The sequence below is a fragment of the Talpa europaea genome, assembly GCF_964194135.1.
Source record: "Talpa europaea genome assembly, chromosome: X".
Classification (NCBI taxonomy): domain Eukaryota; kingdom Metazoa; phylum Chordata; class Mammalia; order Eulipotyphla; family Talpidae; genus Talpa; species Talpa europaea.
Genome location: NC_140081.1, coordinates 11,375,480 through 11,400,360, shown reverse-complemented (window position 1 = coordinate 11,400,360; position 24,881 = coordinate 11,375,480). Strand labels below are relative to the sequence as shown.

At 41.5% G+C, this 24,881-nt stretch overlaps 1 protein-coding gene across 1 annotated transcript in view; it reads right to left on the bottom strand.

The window, feature by feature from the left end:
* Positions 1-24,881, bottom strand: part of PHEX (phosphate regulating endopeptidase X-linked) — a gene marked incomplete at its 3' end in the record, with an annotated part of 158,003 nt that overhangs the window by 9,067 nt on the left and 124,055 nt on the right. Inside the window, exons 16-18 of the mRNA XM_084258817.1 lie at positions 10,359-10,413; positions 4,101-4,168; positions 1,775-1,905 (exon numbers count right to left, since the gene is read on the bottom strand). Coding sequence (XP_084114943.1) covers positions 1,775-1,905; positions 4,101-4,168; positions 10,359-10,413 — 254 coding nt within the window. The remainder of the gene's footprint in view (positions 1-1,774; positions 1,906-4,100; positions 4,169-10,358; positions 10,414-24,881) is intronic.

The window sequence follows — 24,881 nt, the reverse complement described above, 5'->3', positions numbered from 1 at the left end:
GGCACTGCTGACAAGGGGAGAAAGGAAGGGACCAGAAGCCAGGAAATGTATGCAGCCTCTAAGAGCTGGAAAAGGCAAAGTCACAGTCTAACAGAGTCTCCCCGAGAGCTCTAGAAAGAAATGCAGCCCTGATGATGCCTTAATCCAGGCCCACGGAGATCTGGGACAAACAAACATAACTCTAAAGTGGTAAATTTGTGTTGTTTTAAGTCTGGGGCTTCTTTTGATATTCACTCATGCTTGAATTTAATCTCCTCCCTTGCTCCTCTAAGCTGTGTCTAAATGAGAGGCTTTGGGAGTAGCCACATCCCGCTGCTTCTTCCTACCCTGGACCACCTCAGTAGACCCTAAGGCCCTAGGTTCGCCTGTCAGGACTCAGCTGCTAACTGCCGACTTCTGTGGAGCTCCCTCTAGGCACCGCAAAGATTCAGGCAGAGAGGATTCACCTCCACCCCAGAGTGAGGAAAATAAAGCATGGCCCTTTATAGCCACAAAGGAAGCGGCCTCCCTTTCCTGTGGGAAGGAGACTGAGGCTGTTTTCTGACGGTTGAGCGCGTTTATGCTGAGATAGGCATGCCCTTCCCACCGTCCTTGTGACAAAGGTACACATTTGTCAGAGTTCAGTTTTCAATACCTGACACTCCGACCAAAATGGATGTTGTAGAATAGTTTCTCCTCACACACAAGTATAAAGTGAATTTAAGGGCAGAGAACAAGAGCATGATATGGGGGAAAGAGTATGGACTGGGGTGTCATATTGATCTAGCTAGGCTCTAGCGTGGATTTTAATTCCTCTGAGTCTCAGTCTCCTCATAAGTAAAATAGGCTAGTCATATGCTCGCTTCTTGAGGCCAGTATCAGGATTATATTTTTTTGCAGTGAAGTGAAAAGTCTAGCACCCACACCTGCATACAATAATCACCAGGAAATCTGCATTCCCTCCCTCCAAGAAACCTGCTCTTCTATTTTTTTTTTTTTCAGTTCACAAATCTTTGATTTTGTTTTCTCTTAGAATGGGGTACCTATGAGTAAGTACGTCACAAAGTATTAGGAATAGGAACTCCCATTAACTGAGCACTTACTATGTGTCGGGCCTTATGCTAGGGCCTTACATTACTTCACTCATTTAATTCTTATAACAAACTAATGAGGTCAGAAAGCATTACCATTTCACAAGTGAATCTCTGTGACTCAGGAATGTTAAGGAACTTGGCCGAGTTCATAAGGCTCAGACTTGGTGGAGCGAAGGTTTGGACCTACGGCTCACTCTAGATATATTAGGACATCAACATTTTACAAGGAACTTTCTTTCGTGCAAACTTCTGTGAGTAAGAAGTCTTAGTGAACTCAGACTCATCCATTCAAATTAGTGAGGTTTTATTTCAATGCTTTCAACCTAAGCCATAGTTTAGAAGGAAGTTTTTGAAAAGGGTACGGAGTATAGACTTAGAAGAATTCTATTGCCTCTCTTTGCTATTGGACTTTCTACATTAATCTCAATCTAGGGAAACAAATTAGGCCCATGAGTGTCAAACTTGACCTAGTGTCAAAATCACCCGAGGGCTTATGAAAAGACAGACCGCTGACCCCACCCACGGAGACCGAGTGGGCCTGGAGGAGGACTCGGGAATTAGCTTTCCTGACAGGCTCCCAGGGGAGACCGAGGCTGTTGGTCTGGAAACCACCACGTTGAAAACCAATGGTCTAAAAGCAAGCTAACATCAAAGCCAGGAAGAATGACCCACAGGATGCCCCTTCACCCAGCTGGACTCACATTTAAGCCAGCTTTCCTCCAGTAATAGTTGCTGTACTGGTTAACCATGCACTTGGTTTTTTCTTTAAACTTTTCCTCTGAGTCAGCAGACCACCACGGATCCAGGTTTCCATTTTTATCATATTTTCTACCTAGAGATAGGAAAAGGAAAAGACATGTGTATTATTTATGGAAACGAATTTCTTTCTGGTCCCTTTCCCTCACTTTGACAAGCCTTGAAAAAGGAGTCCCAGCAGCAGGGACCAGCCCCGGGAGCAGCTCCTGCCTTCTCTGCAGTGTCATGGGTTAATTGTCAAAAGGGAAGAAAGGAGAAAGGAGACTGAGAAAGTTCTTTCTGTTTTAAAGAACAAAGAGCATTTAAAAAAAAAAATATGATCCGTCAACTAATTGCACACATTATTCTTACCCAGTCAAAGATTCTTTGTTTTCACCTGATCTAACCCAAAATGTTCTCTGAATTATGAAATGAAATGACTTCATTCAGAAAGCCTGTGCAGGGAGTCAGAGCATCCACGGCCAGTGAAATTCCAAACGATCCAGAGGAACAGCCCCAGGGAGTCATTCACGGTGAGCCACCATAGCCCCTGACTCAGCCTATGGGAATGTGTTTCCTCCAAGTTGCCAGAACCAAGAGACACATAAAACCTCTGTTATGAATCATTCCACAGACATCAATGGGATGGAAGGCCCATCTGTCCTGCTGTGACAGGAAGGTTGCTCTAAAAAGGGAACTTGGAACAAGAATGGAAATCTCCAGAATATGTGGGGAAAGTGTATTTATTAAGTATGATTCATTTTTATACTGTAGATTCACCCTTCATTTTCTCTACATCCTTCAAAAAAACAAGTTTGGGTGTATTTGCACTATCTTTTACAGTCAAGGTTGCTATTGGTTTAAATTTAATGATGCAGAGAACACTTTATTTGGGCTTCCAAGAAAGTCTGCTAAGCAAAGGTGATCATTGGAACAACCCATAACTCTTCAGCAAGGCTGGATGCCATTTCCCTCACCCCCTGGGAGGACAAGAGCCCCCTCCATTACCAATCAGTCACTAAATAGTCACCAGGCATGTGTTTATGTGTGCAACACACTGTTCTGAGTACTGATTACAGACTGAAATTGCCATCATTGAATTCTGTCCTTTGAGAAAGACTCCAGAAGGCCTCCAGAAGATTCTAGAGGAAAACTGTAAACTTCCCAGGAAGAATGACCTAGAATCAAGAGAGCACTACTGGCTTTCATTTCTTTCCTATGACTCTTCTCTCAGCTACACTAAACCAGCAAAGACAGAAAGAGTAGCTCTGGGGATTCAAGACAGCTTGATTTGAACAGGGAGGAAGGACCAGGGGAGTGAAAAATCTAGATGACTATGCAGGGGTTGGTGGGAATGCTAGAACTGTCCAGAAGCAGACGACCAAAAGGGCCTCTGTCCCAGGGGTAGGCATCCTGGAAAGGATATTGGAAATGCCAGAGACATAGAAGCAAGAGGTCCCCTCTCTAAGCGTTTCCGTGGGCCCTGCCAGGTCCGTGAGTCTGCCTGTATATCATCATGGGCATGTGGCTGTAACGGTGATTTGCTGCTAAGTCATAAGTTTGGGCGATTTCATGTGGCTTTCTAGTAATGCTCCGAAGTGAAAGGAGAAAGGAGTGCTGATTACAAACGAAGGTGATGCTCAAAGGGCAATCATTTCTTTAGCTGATTCTCTTTGCTGTCACTAAAATGTCATCAGGTTACACAGCATATTCTAAATCATGCTTTATTATGAAAGCACGAGTCTTTTTTAAAAAAAACTTCTGACAATATGCCAGTATAGAGAAAAACAGGGATTAAGCATTGCGTAATACTTGAAGTGGCACAAAAGAACCAACCCATCTAGCTCCTCCAGAATCCTAACTCGCAGAATCCTAACTCGCTGAGTCCTAACTTGGCAGCCTGCATAATCATCTTTGGAGCAGAGCTCACACCTCCAGGGAGAACATCTCAAGATGTTGCATAAAGAAATGACCAATAGCAAATAAAAACTATAAAGCAATTCCTATAACCATTGTGGCAACTACAGCAATCCTGATCAAAATGCAAAGCTAATTCTATTGAAATTACAAGATCTTTTTTTTTCATTCTACCCCATCACCAATGGGAACGATTACTTATTTATTGCAAGCTATCACAGCAAGACATGGGGAAAAGTTTTCCATCAGCAATTATACTTCTTTGGATAATCTTCGATCCATGACGATGCCACTATGCACAGAAAATAGCCACAATTAACATCCATATAATTAGCACGATCATAAAAGCAGCTAATACAATGAACCAGAACTTACCATTATTGTCAAATCCATGTGTAAATTCATGTCCAACAATTACTCCTATAGCACCATAACTCAGAGATCTGCGGCATAAATATATAATTTGGACAAAATTACACGCACGAATCTCAGAGCACAATCCTTTAATTTTTCAATGAAAATAAAAGATAATATGTTTTCTAATAATCACAGTAATAACAATGTAATAGTCACACCTACACAATAGTAAAAAAAAAAAAAACACAACAATCTGAACACACCCTTCTATTAGGGATGTGAAAGAGATGGTTTCGAAAGCCCCTTCTAGCCCTAAGACTTCTCTGCTCCTCTATCAGCTCTTGTAGTCATATTTATAAATACTCAAAGCAGAGCAGGGTTTGAAAAGATTTGGTCAACAAACATAACGTTTATATTTTTTATCTGATAACCTATTGAAAAATCACCATAAACTTAGAAGTTCAATTGTTTTCCAAATGTAGTCAGAAAAAAAAAAGGAGTAGAACAGAGATTAAAAGGGATCACTCTGCTTTCGAAGGAAGTCGTGTCTCTCTGCTTCTGTGACAGGCAAGTTCACAAGTCAGTGGCAGAGATTGTGAAGCCTTAGCCAGATTTGGAAAAGGTGTTGTATTAGTTCTCTGCACCTCTGAGGAGGAATGTGGTAGATTATCTACAAGGGTGACCACGGATAATTTCACCCACCCCTGAAGGCAAGAAGCAATCTATTTTCTTCTTCCCCAAGCCCGGAAGGGCCTTGGGACTTGCTAGGGCCACAGGAAAGTACTTGAAGGGATGATGAGTGACTGTGAGTCTGGGCCTCATGAAGCCTGGAGCTTTCGTTTCTTGCCACTTTTAAAGGAAATGAGCTGCAATGTCAAGAAGTTGGACTAACCAACTGGAGAGAGAACTGTAAAGGAAGAGAGAAGCCCAGTGAAGCGCTAGCCATTCAAGCCAACCCAACTGGGGCACCAGACGCTGAGGGTAGTCTTCTTAGATCCTCTGGTCTCAGTTGAGCTGCCCCAGTCAACACCGCTTAGAACAGAGACAGATTGTATCAGTTTAGTCCCGCCCAAATTGCAAGACCATGAGCCAACAGAGATTGACAGTGCCTTGTTACATAACAATGGAGAACTGAGTGAGCACATTGGTGATACATGGGGAAATCACTAAGAGGGTTTCCATTTTCTCTCTTAACTGCAAGTTCATGAAAGCCAAACCCTTCTCTACGTGGTTACTGCTAGATCCTCTGGACTCAGTCCACAGTAAGAAAGCAACCATGGCTTAACTAATCGATTAATTTTACCATTTCATGCAAGTGCACAATCTACACTTAACTCCTGTTAAGTTAATGTGTGGATTAACTAGTCAGTTAATGTGTGGATGAGGGTTATAGACAATTAAGGTCCTTGTTATGAGGATTCTTCCTGAGATTGGCAATGATGCTAAAAATATTTCACATTTGGTTCCTGACATGCAACATCAAAGTCACCCAGCAAATAGATAGGACCCATAAGTAGAAGGAAGGAGAATTTTTGAAGCAACATGTTATTACAGGACATAATGATCCTTAACATGCTAATTGTTTGTCTCTACTATACCCAAGGAAGTGCTGTAAGATTTAATTTTTCCCCTTGGTAGCAATTCTTTCCTTTGTTATTTCTTTCCTGCAAGGTAATTTGCATTTGAAAAAATGCTTCCTACTGTTTTTCCATCATTGCAAACCTTCATTAAAGAAGTAAGAGTAAAATTATGCATTTCAATCATAGAGCTATCATAGCAGTATGGGACAAACTTGTAATTTTACATAATGCTAATTTTTGCAGCAGTCACTAGTCCTGCGCAGCCTGTAACAGTTCCTTTCCCCAGGCCTCTCAGCCTTGAGAACAGTACAGAGTTCCCTACAGCCCTCAGTCGATGCTGTTGACTGGATGAATTTAAGGGACGCAGAGTGGAAGCTTATAGGAACTACTCTGCAATAAATGTCCCTTAAGAGGGACTGCTCCAACGAGCTTCCTATTTGCAAAGGGTAATAGAGAATTCAGAAAATGATTGACTCATTCTAAGTTCCAATTCACAGTTACATAATCGCAATCCTTTGGACAAGAGACAAAAAGTCATTTTATATGACTAAGCCTTAACATGATGTTTCATAATACTAAATTCACACCTTCCATTTTATCAATGGACGTTACTTAAATTAGCATGTCATCAAATAATAAACTCAGATGCCTTTTAAAATAACCAGAAACAAGAGGACGCCTGCAGAGAAAATCTAGCCTTCCAAAAATAAAATAGGGAAGGCAATTTTTCCACCTACTCAGTTTCTCTTTTGTTCTTACTATTCAATGGGTTTAATATATGCATTGAATTTTCTGTCAACAATGACACAACCTTAACCCTGTCAGCAAGTCTACCCTATGTCTGAATCAAAAATTCATAAAAATCTCAAAGTTGGATGTAGCTTTGCGGTCATCTAATTCAACTCCTTAGCAGAGGCCTGGGCCCTCCCTGCAAAAACCCATTCAAAGGATTATAAACTTCTCCATGTATAAGACTTCTTCATGGGCATTTCCAACAACCAGAAGCATACCCCCTTCTGAGGTAGCCCAGTCCTTCTCTGGATGGCTCCAAATAAAACAGCTCTCCCCAATGTTGACCTGGAATCTCTTTCCTATGTCTTCTGTCTAGTGGCCTAGTGGAGTCTCTAGCTGAATACCCTCTGCCCTCCCCCACCCCCAGCCAATAAAATAAATCATTCTGCCACCATTTTCTTCAAAAAAATGTGAAAATAGGGGCTCCCTTCAAGTGCTCACTTCTCAAGGTCTTTCAACTCTTCTTCTTAAGTCATGAATTCTAAACCAGCATTTCCCAAAACATAGGAAAGGGGGGGAGTTTAGGAACCTCTGAGTTAAACAACACACTTAAATAGGTTTCCTTCTTCTAGAACTTCTTGGGAATGTTTATGCTGCTGAGTACTGTCATTCTCCAAAGCAAGGAAAGGGAATAATGACCTCCCTCTACTATTGATACTATTTCGTGGAGCACACACTTTGGGAAATGTTGTAAGCCATTAACAGCCCTGATTCTCTCCTCAAGAAACAACCCAGCTTGTTGCTGTCCCCATAATTGGACCCAATATGCAGAGTGGGGGGGTGGGGGTAAGGAGTGCTGAACTGAACTGTATGAGCAGAAAGGATACCCGATCGCTGGAGAGGAGAAGCCATCTCACTGGGACTATGAGCGCCATGTCTCTAGCATCCTCTATTTTCAATGCTGAATGCCCAAAAGAGTCTTGATAATTATTTAGATCTCTTAATAGAGTATGGATGGCTTCAGTGAGAACATAGAACTCTTTAGGAAAAAAAAAATCTCTCTTACTCAAGTAGCAAATATGGCTCAGCTTGAGGTTGGACTAATAGACACTAACATTTCCAGTTTCTATGATTTTAACATTTATATCAGAAAAATCATGCTCATGGACCCAGTAACTTATTGATTCAAATTCATTGATTCCCTAACTTCAAAACCTAACGAAACTATTTCCCAGCCTCCAGATGAAAATTACATAATCACAATAATGGCAGCTCAGTTAAATTGCTAATGATAAGCAGAATCAAAGAATTCTCAGACACTCTTAGTTGGATGGGAATATAGGGAACATTTAGTCTAAACTTTTAATTTGATGAAAATACATGTAAATTTCTAAGATTAACAATAGGGAAAATTGATTCTAAATATCTGTGGTCTAGGATGATATTAGTAGAGCCAGTCAAAAAAACCAAGAATTTCCATTTATTCCAGTGATGGTGCTTGCCTGCTGTAGGCCGTATTAAGGCCTGCTCATGGCCCCTCCACACTGTCCATTTTTGAGCACACCAGTTTGACAGCTTCCCACTACCAGTACCTGAAATCAGTTATCTGAGGACTTTCTCTGGCCATCAAAGACTTGATGGCCTAACCTGGGCAATGCCAGGGAGGTACTATCCCTGATGGCAGTCCTTAATCAATGATGAAAGGTGAATTAGAGGATCAATACCCCAGCTCACCTGCCCCTGAGATAAGATTGCACGGAAGTATGTTATACAATTCCCTAGCAGGACTGAGCCCCAGATGCCCATGGTGAAAGCAGCTTTGTAACACACATGTGGTAGGGAGAATAATGCCCCCCACCACTACCAAAGATATCTACATGCTAATTCCCCAGAACTGTGAAGATATTGATATTACAGGGCAAAGGGGAATGCAGGTGGTTAATCTGCTGAGTTTAAAATAGAGAGATTATCCTGGATCATCTGGGAGGACCCAAAGTAACCACAAGGGGCTTTAAAATTGGAATAGAGAGACAGAAGGAGAGGATCAGAAGGAGATATGATTATGGATAACAGGTCAGAGTAAAATTGTAACAGGGTGGTCCCCAGGAAAGGGGGACCCTGCTCCACCCAAAAGGAGGGTGGGGCTGAGCAGGGAGAGAAGAAGCTGCAGAGGAAACTGAGGAAGGAGGGAAGCAGGATGGAGATCCAGAAGGAGACCTGGAGGAGGCACGTGGAGCCGAGAAGAAACTGCACTTGCCTTTTGGTCGTGGATTGGTTGAAACAGATGTGGGTGAGAAACCTGTGGGGAGGTGACAAGGGCGGTTTTTGTCTTGATTTTGATTTTGCCCTTTTCTTCCCAGACATGTCTGGTTATTTCTGATCCTTTTCTGTGGGTCTCCACTGAAAGGTGCTTTAGAACTGTGGCAGGTTTTGGGGCCTTGCTCTGGGCCAATCCTGCTTGGGTGGACTTTTACCCACGAGGGGACGGGTAACTTTGGGTGCTTGATTTAGAAACTATATTCTTTGCCTTTCCTGTATTGTTTACCAATTGTATTAAAGTTCCTTTTCATTAAAGTCTCACATGCTTTATGTTGATACGGCGGATGGCAGAACCTATTTAGAGCAGGCAGGTTTGTGGGGTCTGGGGTGCCCCTCTCCCTGCCCTGTAACACAATGACATTGCTAGCTTTGAATATGGAGGAAGAGGACCATGAGCCAAGGTGTATAGGCCACCTCCATAAGCTAGAAAAAACAAGGGAATGGATTCTCCCCTAGAGTTGCCAGAAAGGAATGCAGCCCAACCCACACCTTGATTTTAGCGCACTATGACCTGGGTTGGACTTTGGATTTACAAAAGTATAAACTAATAAATTTGTGTTGTTTTAAGTTACTGAGTTCATGGCAGTTCATTGTGGTGGCCACAGAAAACTCACAAGACATAATTTATTGACTTCCTGCCCTCCCTGCCTCACTTTCCTATTGCCCTGCTGCTGCGTCCTGGTCTTACCGCTCCACAAACAAACAAAAAACTACTTGCACTTAACCCTCATCATGGGGCCTGCTTCTGAAGAAGCCCAAATCAAAATATTGCCTCTGTAGGTCTCTTATGTATATTTGCATGTGATTCCCATATCCTTTATAATTATATAATCATATTTAAATTGTCATCACAACACAAACACAAAAGTTCTAAAATCAAGAATAAATTTTCTGTATTCAAGCACTAGAACCAGAAGGTATAAAAGTGGTGATAGTATTGACGATGGATGTTATCAGGATTCCCACTATATATGGAAATTCTGAATTATGGAAGTCTGCGATCTGCTGGTATTAATAATGGCCTTGAAACTGATCGCCCCTTTAAACTGATGGCCTTTAAACTAACTGAAAAGTGTCAGTTTTCACCTGTTCTATCCAAGTTGTATTCCTAGAGGCACAATTTATTTTCTGACTTGTTCAAAATCTTCAACATTTTATATTGCCTGCTAATGTCCAGGGCTCCTTACCTGGCATTCAGAGTCCTCCAACATTACACCCTCACCTGCTTTTCTGCTACTTCACTTCATATACCACCTGGCCCAGCCAAACTAGACCTTTTGCTCTTCTATAAGCATTTTTCCTTCATTTTCTCATTGTTTCTTCCATCTGGACTAGTTTTAAATGCATCACCATCAAGTCCAATGCCAACAATCCTTCAAAGTCCAAATGCTTGTAGTACGAGTTTATGCATAGAGAAGAAATCCATTAAATGTTACCTGCGCATAAGCTGACTTTCCTGTCCAGTCCTATGCCTCAGAACAAGGAGAACACAAACACCTACCATGCTGAGAGGGGGCCGACACACTCCCGGTACCATGCCCTTTTTTCGCTGAACAACCATCGGCTTTGTTTTTTGTTTTTTACTTTATGTTCTGCTCTGCCAAAGCAGCATGTCACTAGCTGGCTTCTTTACTAATTTACTTACCGAGGATACTCTGTTCCCCAAAAGAAAGGCTTCTGGAGCTCTCCTGCTGGAAATCCTGGAAGGAAGACAAACAACGAATCAAAACTGTAAGTGATACAGAGAGATTGATTAAATGATGAGTACCTGGTTCCAGCTTTAGCCATGAGGGTCCAAAGGCCCATCTTCAAGGTACTTCTATGGAGTTGTGAGCCCTCAAATAGATCCAACTGTCTCTGAGACTATATTAATTCAACTGGGTTTAAAATAAGCGCATTCCCCCAGTTTCAAAGAAGCCATTCTGCATGGATACACTATGGGCAGTTTGAGCCTGTGGTGACAAGGTGACTTCATACCCCACACGGGGAAGCAGTTTCGGGCAGTCCAGAGCATCCCCAGATACACAAAGAGCCTGCTTCACAATCTGTGCAGGCTCAGCCCCCCACCCCTCTCCACCCCACCCCCAGGGAGGAGGACCCTGTACTTGGTTCAGTGCTGGTTGTCACTGTCTTGAAGCCCTAAAAGTAATTTTATCTTGAACTAGAGTTTGCAGGAGGAGAGCACAAGGGAGCATGTGCATGAGCCAGGGAGCCCCATATCTGTGACACACACCCCAGGTTCCTAGATGCCCCATTTGCAGACAGCCTCCACGCCGCTCCCCAGGAGCACGGGACTCCAGGAGACCCAAATGTGAGGGAGCTCAGTGAGACTCAAAGCAAGTACAAAGTGAGCATATTACCATCCAGGACAGAGTAGACAGGGGCCCTGACGGCCCCCAAGAGGCTGCTCTTCCCTTTAGAACCATAATTTGCTTTGATCGCCAAAGAAGGCATCTAAGAACACAAACGACCCTGTCATAGTCATCCTTCTCCTGTTCCTTTCCTGCATTCACAAGCCACATGCACTGAAAAGATTGGCAGAGGCAAAGGGGAAGCGAGGGCAATGCATGATTTCCTTTCCTTTCCTGCACCCATCAGTAAGCCAGAGAGTCATTGGGGGAATGTGTGCGTATTAAGGATTGAAAATAAAACAGCCGAGTTCGTTTTGTGCAGCATTGCTACTCTTCTGGTGAGAACCAAATACAAATCCACGTACATGCTACAAAACACAAACTTCAGGATTTCAGTGATTCCGTATACAAGTTAAAAGGTCTTCTATTTGCATGATCTAAGGATGAATGACAAAATTATACTAATGATTTCAAACTGTAATAGTTCTTACAAATTGCAACAGCATTAAATGGCAAATAAAAAATACAATAAGACTAGAGAAAGGGAGACCACACACACACACACACAAAAAAAAAAAAAAAAAAACCACAGGACAAAACTATGTTAGCGCCTTCAACAGCGTTTTGTCCCTGCTTTCTGAACCAGGGTGCCCCCACATTTCATTTTGCACTGGGTCCTACAAGTTATGTAACTGGCCCTGGGTGCCAGTTACACCTAGAAAAGTGGGAGAAAGGCCTGGCTTTGCCCTTGCAACTCACCACTACATCTTGCACCGGGAGCTGATCCTAGGAGCTTCCCCTACAAGTCATCCCAGATGGGAATGCAAAGAGTAGTAGGGAGAAGGGTGCTGGGGAGAGAGGGGGGTGGGCAGAGGCCTCGACTGCTGCAGAGCCGCTGAGTTCACGTGATTTCTCTTCCCTCTCATAAAATTCTGTCTACCTCCCATGTGTGATAGACACTACCAAGAGAAGAGAGGGTAGGAAAGCAGGTTCTTAATTTAAAAATGAAATGTTAACTTTCTGTAACTAACATATATATGCTTTAAATATATGTGCTTTATATAGCATATAAATATATATATATGCAATATCATAGCTTAGGAGTTGAAGGTGCAAAAGGCCAACTGCAAAACAGAGATGGAGCCAGCCAGTACCATCCCTCTTCCTGCTGCTTTCACATACAGAAAAATGCATCTGACTTTGAAGGAGCAATGTCACATTAATCTTCATATTTTCTACATTTCCTTAAATATCTTTGGCATCTTTACATCAATATTCCATCCTCTTTTTCGGTGACTACTTTTAGTAAGTCATTCTGACTTGGAGATCTATATATGCAAATATATATTACATGTATATGCAAACCACAGTGTTTATATGAAAGTTGCATCTCATACAATATATCATCAAAAAGCAATAATATTTCCTAATAAGAAGAATGATCGTAAACCAATGTGATTTAATTATTAAATCATTATGACTTCCCTGCTTGGTAATATGCCCAACTGGAAGCATTTATGTCCAGCACCAACCTCTTTGCAGGAAGACAGCTGACACCTGCCTGAACCCCAGCACCCCGGCCTTCTGCTGCTTTTGCTATTCGAGGCCCCCGACTCACAGGCCCCCACCATCATACACCCCTGACCAGCTGCATCTGCTCAGTTTGTGGGCCCATGCTACCCAGCACTGAGCAACAGTGCAATCTGATGCCCTCAGGGCTGTTGCGAAGCAAATGGATAAACTATTTAGGCTGCATTTTTGGAGATGTCAAGCAGAGCTGGTGATAGATCGAATCCCAGTGGGGCCAACTGGAGACCATAAAGTGAATAAGCTGGATTTAGCTGAGGTAGAAGTAAAAAATAAATGGAAAGGGGATTCTTTTTCCTTTTCTCACTCCTTTTAATAGGCTTCTTTACATTTTCTTGCCTATCCCTTTTAGTTCTTTCTCCCCATTTCAGCATTGCCTCCCTCCCTATTTCACACTGTTAAAGTTCCTTTCTCTATCAGTATGTCTATGGAAGGTATTTTTCACAGTGTAAATAAATGTGCGTGGAGATACAAAGATGAGATAGGAGAGAAGGATCGAGAGAGAAATATAACCATTGGGATGGCAAAAGTTAATAAATTTGATAAAGCTAATACTGGCCAGGGTGCAGGGAACATGTCAGTGGGAGTGTAAAGTGTTGCAAGCACTTTGGAGAGCCATTTAGTCATCTCTCAATGCTTTAAATGCCATTTTAAAAAATGACTAGAGGCTGATATAGAAAAAGCCCTAAGAGGCAGTATTAAGTGAAAGAAAAATAGTAAGTGAAAATCAAAGAAAAAACAGAAACAGCATTCAGTCCAACATATGGGGTCCTTTAACATGTAATGCATGTGTAAACATATGTCCGTGTCTATACATACAGTCAGTGCTGCTGTAACAACAGAACAGAAAAGGCAAATTTGTTCCAACGCAATTGATATCTTGGGGGGGAACTAGGGCATAACTCCAATTTCACATTTGCTTATGCACAATTTCATCCATGCAAAATGATAGGTGAAAGCAGGGGGGTGGGGGGGGAAGCACCCAAATCAATTCAGTCCCATTGGAACACACAAAATGCATACACCTCAACACCTCAACAGGGACTGGCCACCCCCGTCCACAGCGCTTCAGAAGACACACCCGCCCACATCTGGTGTTAACACATTGCTTCCAACTTCAGATAACCCTCCTTCCACCACCGCACAATAACTCACAAGCTGCACACCCTCCAAAGCCCACTTCCACGAGCAAACCTCAGATCGTTTCAAGGGCAGGCAACATATTTACAGTGGCATCTATATATTTCCCCCATTTAACCCGTGTAAAAGCTTAAATGGGAGAACTGAGCTATCCTTGTTTAATTAGGCTCCCAGCTTTGCTTTCATATGTTGGGGTGGGGTTTTTTTGGTTGGTTTGTTTGTTTGTTTTTATTTACAATTCTATTTCTTTGCATGGCAAAATCTCCAAGACATGTTGTTGCAATGAAGCAAGGCACAAATCTTTATATATATATATATATATATACATAATATTTATATTTTTTCAGTAACAACCCTCTCCGTGTGCATATTTGTATGTAAATACAGAGAAAAGGTCTGTAAAATGCATATCAAAGTGATCATAGTGGTTACCTCTTAGAGAGAACTAGGATTTGGGGTGGTAGGTAGCCTAAAGAGGTTTTGGACATAAATACAATGTGTGAAATTTTGATTAATCGAAGGTAATCAACTTGTGTAATTAAAATGAGCTCCTTTAGAAATAAATGTGTGTTTGCTATAGGAAATTCTTCCAAAGGTTATCCAAAAATAGTTCATAGATAACTAAGCTTCCATAGTAGTTTGCTCTGCATTCGTGGACACTAGCATTCTCCACTCCTCTTTCACTCTAAAATACAGATTATGCTGATATAAATCCAAAGACTAAAATCCTAGCAAAAGAAGATAATGGTATTTCTACATTGTAATCACCTCATTATTTGTTATCTCTTTTTCAAACCTGCACCTGGGAAAGTCACTAGGGCCTGCTTGGGCTTTTCTACTTGAGTCAACCTTTCAGTTTTACCAGACCTCCTCCTGATTCTTATGTCAGTGACCTACCTGGAGTCTTAGCAAAACGCTGAGCGATGTCAAAAGACAAGGGTGTTTAGGACACGATGGCCATGGAAGTGATCGCTTTCAGTGGGCAAATACCCTGGTCAGGTTCAACTCTCAGACCTCCATAGTCATAAAGTTATATCCTAATTGTAGCTAAAGCTTCCCAGGAAAAGTTAAATACCTCAATATGTTTGTGTTTCAGTATCCACTTTCTTATTGTAAAAATCTTCCTAGCTAGGCTTTTAGTATAAATAAATATAGAGAAGAAAACAAAATTAGCCCATGATCCCACAGCTCAGACTAGGAAAACAAAGATACACTCAGAGCTAGCCAATTCACACTGGAAAAAAGTCAGTAATACCCCTTTATCCTCACCCTTTCTCCCCCCTCGCCCCTTCCCCCAAACCTGGAACTTTCTTCCAACTACTAACTGCATAGCTTACTCAAATGTCACCTTCTCACTGAGGCCTAGTACCTTGTATCTCACCATAAAGCCATCGTCTGAGATACCCTACATTTACTCTGTAAAACTTACTGTCTGCCTTCCCCATTTAGACTGCAAACTCCATAGCAAAAGCAATTTCTAGATTATGTTTTTACGATCTTTTCCCACAATACCTTCAGAGTTTGAAGAGCTAGCATCTGGGAAGCACCATGAATATTTGTCGAGTAAATGGAATCTGTACCTTGGGAAACCCAGAGGTGTGACTGAGGTTGACATAAGCTATAATTATGAGCACAAAGTCTAAAACATTACATGAGACTCTTAGTGGTACCAATGTGATCCTTCTTGAAGTTTCCATATACACTACTTGAACTGGGATATGGTTCATTGTTCAAGTTCTATTGTTCCATTTTTTCATTTTCCTTCTGGATCAAGGACTTTGTTAGCTCCATTCTCTTGCATGCATGGGAAAATTAGTGTAATTTTGAGATTGCCACATTTTTTGCCCAATAAACTTTCGATCAGAACGCAGATGCTAATGAGCTGAAAAACTCTGCCTGGTCCTATAAAAGTTCCATCACGTCCACCTTCCTCTTAGCCTTTCCTATCACCAAGGGACAAAAGAAAATAATTTTTTTAATGTAGTATATCCTCTCCCATGTTACGGCTGTGGCACATACTGATAAAAGAATATCAGACAAAATCCTGATTTAGTTGAGTCTCTTGGCCCTAACAATATTTAACTAATATAATCTTTTTCTCGTACATTCTTTGTAAATTTTCATGCTACTGCCACATTAACTTTAAATTTCACATCCATGAGTGTATAGTCCAGAAAAATGATGATGTAGCAAATATTTTGAAAGTACACTTTCTAAAGGTTTATGTGATTTGGAAGTTCGGGTTTTATTTTATAATAAATGGTGACTAAGACAATGGTCGTCAGACGCACACATCTTTTCCTGCTGTTTCCATGTTTGGTCAGATTTAACAAGTAAAGGCTTTCAGTGCCAGTCTTCAAAACCCAGAGTAACAGCTTTTTCCCTTTACAGCAGACTTTTTAAAATGTACTAATACGGCACAAGCTGAAGTGGGCCTCGGCTGGGGACCAGTATATTCTTAAATTCAGTATCTTCGACTCCTTTGAAGGAATTGGCAGGATTGAATTTGTTCACCGAGGGCTTCTCCAGCTGCCCCTAGGGCAGAAGTGGCACAGCCAGGGCCAAGTGACAAAGTAAATTCAGTCCAAAAAAAGGTGACAGAGGAGGAATCTAAAAGAGAATCCAATTGACTTAAAACCTAGGCATACACTCAACTGTCTATTTAATTAATCTGTTTCCGTATCTGCCGTAGCTGTTTTCTCCAGAGATACACTTGCATTCCCCATTAAGTGTGCATCTGTGTCTGTTTTCTTTCAGTCCAGGTATTTGTGGTATTCTTGCTAAGAAAATAGATTCTGGTGCAGTATTAGCTTTGTCAAATAATAGGATGTTGGCCTTTTGCATTGATTTATTGATGTATTAATGTGGACTTATTCTACCTGCCATGAAGCTATTTCCAAAATCTTATGTGTATGCTTATATGACAGAACTCCCATGGACACGTGGGATTAGGTGTAGAGAGGTGTTTGGGGATAGGGCTTAACTATACACACGTCTACAACATGGGCAAGAGATATGGCTTATAAAATCAGCCGGGTGTCGACTAAAAATGGAGCTACCTTATGACCCAGCAACTCCACTCCTAGGAATTTACCCAAAGGACACAAAAACATTGATTCAAAAAGATACCTGCACCCCTATGTTTATTGCAGCACTATTTACAATAGCTAACATATGGACACAACCTTTAGTGACCCCAAACAGATGACTGGATCAAGAAGATGTGGTCTATATACACAATGCTGAATACTATTCAGCAATCAAAAAAGATAAACTCATGCCATTCGCAGCAACATGGATGGAGCTGGGAGGGATCATGCTCAGTAAAATAAGTCAGAAGGAAAAAGAAAATTACCAAATGGTTTCACTTATAGGAGAAATGTAGGGAAACTGAACAAGGGGTCAGGAAAAAAAAAAAAGACAAAACTAGCAGGCAAACTAGATCTTAGACATACAGCCGGTGAGGGGAAGAAAGGTGGTCAAATCAGCAGAGGGAAGAACAAAGGAGACTATGGTGATGTTCGTGGGTGGTGGTAGAATTATGGGGACTATGATGATGTAAGAAAATTAAATAAATAGATAAAAATTTTAAGATAAATAAATAAAAATAAAAAGACATCGAAGTCCAAGCTCCTGCCCCAGATCTATTAAACTGCAATCACTGGGCTAGAGTCCTGAACAGGTAAAAGTTTTTAAAGTTTCCAGGTGATTCGACTATGCAAACAAGTTCAGAACTTTTGCTTAGTTTTCCTAAACTTCCATTGTCATCACTGCTAAGGAATGGTTTATATTTAACTGAGATAAATCAGCTCTCCTATTTCATTCTCTTTTTACCACTTTACACCGTGCTCACAACATACCATTAGATGTTTTTACTATAATTTACAGACTCTACTTTCAAAACTGAAAGTTTATAAGGATGATAAATTATGATTGTACGGAAGGACAAAAAGAGTTTTAATTGTAACTACCTGGGAAAATCCAGGGTGAATGCTCACTCTGAGAAGAATGAGTGTTATATCTCATTCACAATTCCTTTTTGCAATCAGATAAGCCAGAGACCATTCTTCTAGAATCTAGGGTGCCATCAGTTGGGACATGGAAATTGCTGCAATTACAAAGCACTTTTGGTTATGCTTTTTTGCTGTAAAGGGATTTCATTGTCATCACTGCTAAGATTAATAGTGGCTTTTTTTTTTCTATTTGGCATCTTGCAGTAGTTTGATGAATGCCAACCTTCCCCTTTCCAGAAAGTATCAAGTTCTAACAGCTGTGACTCATGTCAAGGGATTCAGCAAGATGCCTTAGCCATCTGCCGGCTTCCTGCAGGTAACCTGCTGCCACCGAATCTATCAGCCTAGAACTGACAAGCAGAAAGCAGCTTCCAAAATCTCCCTCCATCTTGAAATCTTATTTCTGGTCCTTCTATTCTTTTTCTGCCATAATTACCTTCAGGCTGCAACAGAGAACCACCAACTCTCCTTTACCAGAGAGACCCAGCATCCCTATTTTCCAGGATCAAAGGGGCTCCTGGAGTGCAGACTTTCCAGTGCCAACATGGAGACAGTTCCAGGCAAAGCAGGAGATGAGTTAGTCCCCCACCTTTACCCAACCAAGTTTAACACTTCTGTTGTCAGAAAATTTACTACATTTTTATAGCTCAGTGGTCCTCAAATTTCAGTGTCTGAAAGGGGTTTGACAGTTAAAATCTCATTAAAATATAAACGTACTGGGTCCACCCCCAACGTTTCTGCTTCAGGAGGTCAGGGTGGGAGCAGATAATGGGGTGCTGATGCTGTTGACCAGGGACCACTCTGTGAGTGCTGTCATTCAACATCCGGCAAAGAAAACATGTTTCCACCCACTCTGAAGCACAACGAAGCTCAGTATCTCATAGTCTGCTCATATTCTGCAGGTCGTTTCATAGACTGTCCATGAATATTAAAATGAAAGTAAATGGAACAAATGAATGAAAGAGTGAAAGAATAAATGAAAGAAGTGACCTGCTGATGGGACTTGTCCCTGCATGCACTGTCCTGGGACTCACCACCAGGACAGGAACACCAAGGGGCAGCAGGACGTCCCAGTGGAGGGCACCACTATGCTCTAGTGGAACTACCCAGAATGCCTCCCTTAATGCCTGCTTGGTCAGGCCTCAGAGATGGGGGCACTGTATGAGGGCCTCCAGCATCCTAGACTAGACCGGGATAAGAATGTGTTCAAATAGTCACAGCGGGTATCCTGTAAGCCTGCTAAGTGCAGCATCCTGCAGTTTTGCCAACTATCCTAAGTTGTTTGTGACTTAACTTCAACTCCCTTACCAGAACTTTTAAAACCTCCTAGCAAATGTTGTGAAGTCAAACCTTGTTGGAGAGTACAGCTCAATATTCATTTTAAGAATCCCCCCTCTACCCTGCCCAGCCCAAGGAAGCAAGGCGATCACAGACAGAGCCAATGGTCCCAACAAGCAGCACCTGCAGAGGCGGCCACAGTGAAGGACATGAATTCCAGGAGGTGAGAATCATTGGGGACTCTATAAATACAAAGCGAATAGGTGGAAAAAATGAAGAATTATTCTGTGTGTCAGAATCGCTTCTAGATAATGAGGAATTTGGATTAAGTGGCCACTTAGGTTTCCTTCTTGCTCCAAAACTATGGAGGCACAAATTTTCCCCAAATAGCATTAAAAGGATCCAAGGCTTTAATTTCATTAAATTCCAGTAGAGGCCGCAGGTGAGTACTTGCTAACTCAGCTTCTAGTTTATAGTTTTAGGCAGAGTCAACGAAGTATGAGAAATACTCCCCATTTGAAACACAGTTATTTCCTTAACAGCAAAACAAATCTATGTTTGATTCCAGGATTAATTCTATAGTTTGATGCCAGCATAAGCCCAGCCTCTGGACAAAGGCTTATCTTCTTTAGCAGAATATCTGTGATTAAACTAGGGCAACCAAATCCCTGCGTATAACAGCAAAGATAATAAAATTATTGGTTTTAAGCCCTTAGGCCTTGCTTGTTTCCAAGCCAAGGTTTGATTTGCTTAAAATAACACCCTAATATGATTTGAGACATAGGAAGATAAAAACTAATATTGAAATGAGGCCTTTTGCAGATCCACATTGATATTGAACACATGAAAGGAATTTTATCCCAGAGACCAGTCCATGTTAGTAGAAATGAAAGCCAAATGCCAGCTGCTCACTCTGCTACCCTCTCGCCTCTGCGACCACCACTTGTTCAGGTCCAAAATAGTTTGGAAATTGGGTCAGAACACTTTTCAAGCCTCCATGGATCCCATCCTCTCACAGTGCTCCACACCAGGGGTTAGAAACCTACAGCCCACATAAACAACTTCACTAGAACACGCATCTCTTTGTTTATGAATCATCTATGGCTCCAATAGCAAAGTTGAGAATTTGCAACAAAGACCATCTATTTACAAATCAAGTGTATTTACTATTTGGCCCTTTATAGAAAAAGTCTGTCAATCCCTGGTCTACACCTCTGGAGTTTTGGCATGAGGTAGCCTGTTTAAAGACCAAAGTGTCTATGAATATTATATACTGTTCTAAAAAAATTATGGGGGGCAATTACTTTTGATATTAAGCTATTACGTACAGTAAAGGCACAAATTGTAACGGGAAGACACAATGAAGGCTTATACATTTCACCTGTGCAACCACCTCCCAAAATCAAGAAAATGTTTCCTGTGTCCTCTCCCAGCCAAAACTCCCAACAAAGGTAGCCATTAACTTTTATCACCCAGATCACTTCAATTCACTCGACTGTTCCTAAACTTCTATATGAAGGGAACACACAGTGTCTCACTGAGCATTAAGTCAGTGGTATTCAGACATATTGTCATCTGGAGAGGTTTCTTCTTTTTCATTGCTGTGCAATATTCGTTTGTTTGAATATACCACAATTTACGTACCTAGTCTTCTACTGAGAGACATGAGGCTCTCTCCTGCTTTTCACTATTATGTATAGAACTTGTAAGAACATTCATGTACACATGTCTTTTGATGGGCATATGGAGCCATTTATCTTGTTAGGAGTGTCATTTCTAGGTAATAAGAGCTAGCAACAAACTGCCAAACAATTTTCCCAATATTTTTAAATGTACAGAAATGCCGTTTTAATTTATGAAATCTTTTGATAGCAAAAATTCAAAATACCCCCCACCCCAACCTTCACGTTCTGCTGTTGATCCTCTGACAGACTCGCTCCCCCAGGGAGGACGCACAAGCAGGTGTAGAGATGAAAACCCTGACTACGGCAATGTGCTGGCACTTTTCAAACCCATCATGTTAAATTCTCACCGAAAACTCTGTGGGCCGGTCATCTCCACATGTGGCAGGGAGGACCGCAGGGTCAGGAAAGGGAAACACCCTGAGCGAGGTCATACAATTAAATCAATGGTCACCCACTGAGGTTCTCATTGTTTCCCTACTAAACACCGGGAGACCATTTTTCAGTTATCACCAAGTTAAGGAAGCACAAGCTTAGGCACCAATACCCCAGGAAAAGGTCCCTAGTTTCCTCTTTAACCACCTTATCACTTCAAATATAATTAAATTCTGTGACAACTCCTGAGTACAACTACTCCTACGGCAGACCAAAATCATTATCATTTCACAGTACACCACACACTATCTAAAGACACTGCTACCCAGCTTGACGAGGGTAAGAAAATAAGAAACTATAACGACGCTGCAAAAATCTAGCATTGAAAGAGGGCCACACGTCACAGCATTCACGCAAAGGCATGGATTTGCAAAAGCAATAATATTAATAATAATATTAATAAAATTAATTAAACCTACAGGTTTTTCTATTTTCTGCTTAAGTCTCTACTGCATGCAGAAGTAGACTTAAGTGGCATAAATCAGAAAATGATAACGGGAACTGAATGAAATTCTCATAAATCATGTTACTAAGTATAGTTACATCTTAGATGTGAAACCCAATTAAACAGATGGCCACATGCTGTCAGAATCAGCCCCTAATCAATAAAGATGTTCATTTTAGAAAATCACCTCAATTTTTCACTTCTTTAGTGAAGCACAAAGAAGGCAGTTGGGGGTTAGGGGGAGTCCCAGGAAACCCAGTGGGGAAATGTATAAGAAGGAACTCCACCTGTCTTAATTTGTAGTCCAGAAAATCAGAAAGGAGAGAGCGAGGAAAAAAGTCACCCAAAGGATTCCTTGTCATCTTGGCTGGGAATGTAATTTACAATGAGAGCAAGCACTGGTCATTAGGAAAGTAGAAACAGCTTGAATCTCTTAATTAAAATACTGCTTCAAATTGTTCATTTCAAAACCCCTCTGCTCATGAGATTCAAGAAACCACTGGGCTAACCTGAAATGGCTGCTCCTTCAGGCCACGCCTGATAGGCTCAGCTCTTCCCAGATTAGAAAAAGGCTGAGCAGGGTGAAGCCTGGATGCAGAGTTACTCCTAAGCATACTTAAGTTCCCAAAGGAACAGTAAGCATTCAGTGACACTGACAGTGAGTGTGGAAACAGTGGTGAAGACCCCCTCTCAACACCTTTTCTTGCCTGACAGATGATCTATTACATCTACTACACTGGGAAAAATTAAGTCTACCAATGCCGAGAGTTAATGAAAATGAGAGTTGATGGAAACACTTGGAATACTTTGGAAAACATTTGTCGTGATCTGGTAAAGTTGAGTATTTGCACAGCGTACAAGCCAGTAATCCCACTCCCAGTATTTAACCCAAACACTTGTTTCAGGAGATGTGTAGAAGAACATTCACAGCAACACTGTTTATAACTGTAAAAACCTGGGGGACCGACATGTAGGTCAGATAAGACCTATAGAACAGATTAGTTAGTAATGGGGTACTGTCTATGATGAAATATTATACAGCAGTGAAAATGAAAAACCTACTGCCTAGATGAACCTTAAAAACATGTTGGCTGGGGGAAAAGTTACTGAAGATTATGTGCAGTATGATACATTTCATTATGCAAAAAATAAGCAGAAATAAACCATACACTATTTAGGGATACATAAATGGCTTTAAATTTGGCTTTTTTTAAAAAAACCAAAATGATAAATACAGAAGGCGATGGAGAGGAGCATGGACAGATGCAATGTTCTGGTTCTTGGTTGGGTTACATTCATATGCATATGTTTATTTTATCAGTTGTTTTCTCACATACTTCATAATGATATAAGCTAGCATGTTATATATACAGGTTTCTCCAGCTATCCAAAAGTAGAATGCTAACAGAATGCAAAAGCAGAACACATACCTATTTGGTATGATTTGCTGGGTTATTTTGAGGTCCTGGGAATGCAATTACCATTGATTTATATGGAAAATTTTTTGAGCAATCCCAGACCCAAAAAACAACTTCTCCAATCCTACCAAATAGGAACATTCTACTTTTACATCGCAGATGAAACCTGTATTCCTTTGCATTGCTAAATATTACATAATAAAACATTGTATTTTAAAATGGTTTCTCTAAAACAGTTTTCTATTTCTCAAAAGCTTATTCTAAATAATAAATTATATAAATTTATTCATACTCTCAGTGTTAGTTGTAATTAATATATCAAATATCCTGAGTTCCCATCTAACATATGCAACTTAGCTCTCACCTTGGAGCTATAGTAGAATACTAAGCTGCACACTTTAAAAATATGTAATTGTTGTAAATTACACCTCAATAAAGCTGGGAGGGGAGGGAAGGAAGCAATGAGATTTTCATGATGACTATTTCTATAGTAAGGAGTGACATTTGAAATACTCAAAATTTTAACAACTGAATGGGTTGTGTGAATTAATATAGAAATCAAAACTTCCCACCATCTGCTTATTCCCCTCACTCTCAGACCAAAGGCCTGCAGAGACTGCCGCGCTCACAAGCGGCCACACGACTCCAAAGAGACGCGCAGTCGCAGACTTTGAGCTGGCCCAGCAACTCCACAGGGATGAGGGCCCATGGCAGGCCAGGCCCTGGGCCAGAGGGCAGGCAGGGTGCCTCACTGAGAAGGTGGTTGAAGTGAAACATTGAAGGAAACAGAGGAGGAACCATGCAGATCACTGCGGGGAAGTCTTCCCAGGCCTAGAGAACACCCCTCCCCATGAGAAATGCTCAGAGGGCGGTGTCTCAGACCCCAGGGACAGGAGGAGGCCCAGGTGGCTGGGACCAAGAGGAGATAAAAGCAGAGCGATAAGCGGCCTCTAGGCCATGGCAAGTAAGTTGGCTTCTATTCTGGGTGCAATGGGAAACTGGTAAGGGGTTCTTAAGTGAAGAAGCAACAAGGAGCGATTGTAAGACATCTTAAAATGGCCACGATGCTATGTTTAGAATAATCTGAAAGGGGGTTAAGGTTAGAAGCTGTGAGGTCATACAGGTATCCAGGGGGAAGGTGAAAGGCATGCAGTCAGGAGTAGCAAGGCCTTGTAAATTGCATCCCGCACTCAACAAACAATCCAGATATATGATTAAACTGTGAGCTTAGTTGTCATTCACCAGCTGAGGACGTGAAAATGGAGACCAGAAGTGGTGCAGGGGCAGGCTGAGGAGAAAGCAGCCAGGGCTGAAGCAGGAGTAGCCCGCCCTCCCCACTGGTCACTGCCAACCTGAACTTGGCATTTGTCATGCTTGTCCATCTACGTATAGATAGAACTCCAGACACAACTTTAGATGGTGTGACAATCAATCTATTTTTCCAAGTCGTTTCTTTCTCCACACAACCTAATATTTGTGAAATTCAGCCATGTGAATATATGTCGCCCTCGCTCACTGTCCTCTGCTGACATTCCTCTGTGTGGCACACCATCTCCGAGTCCCTTCCCTGTGGACTGGTGCATAGGTTATTCCTCTTCCATTACCAACAACACTGTTCGCACATTCTCACCTGGGCCGCCTGGGTCAGACCCTCTGTGGGCTGTGGTTCTCAAACTAGGCCAAGGCATCTGGAGGTTTACAGAAACTGGTTTACAGAAACCAGTTCCTGAGCTCCATGTCCAGGTTTGTGCGTAATAATTCTAAGGTGTACCCTGAGAATTTGCATTTCTAACAAGGTTACATGGATAGTGTTGTTTAT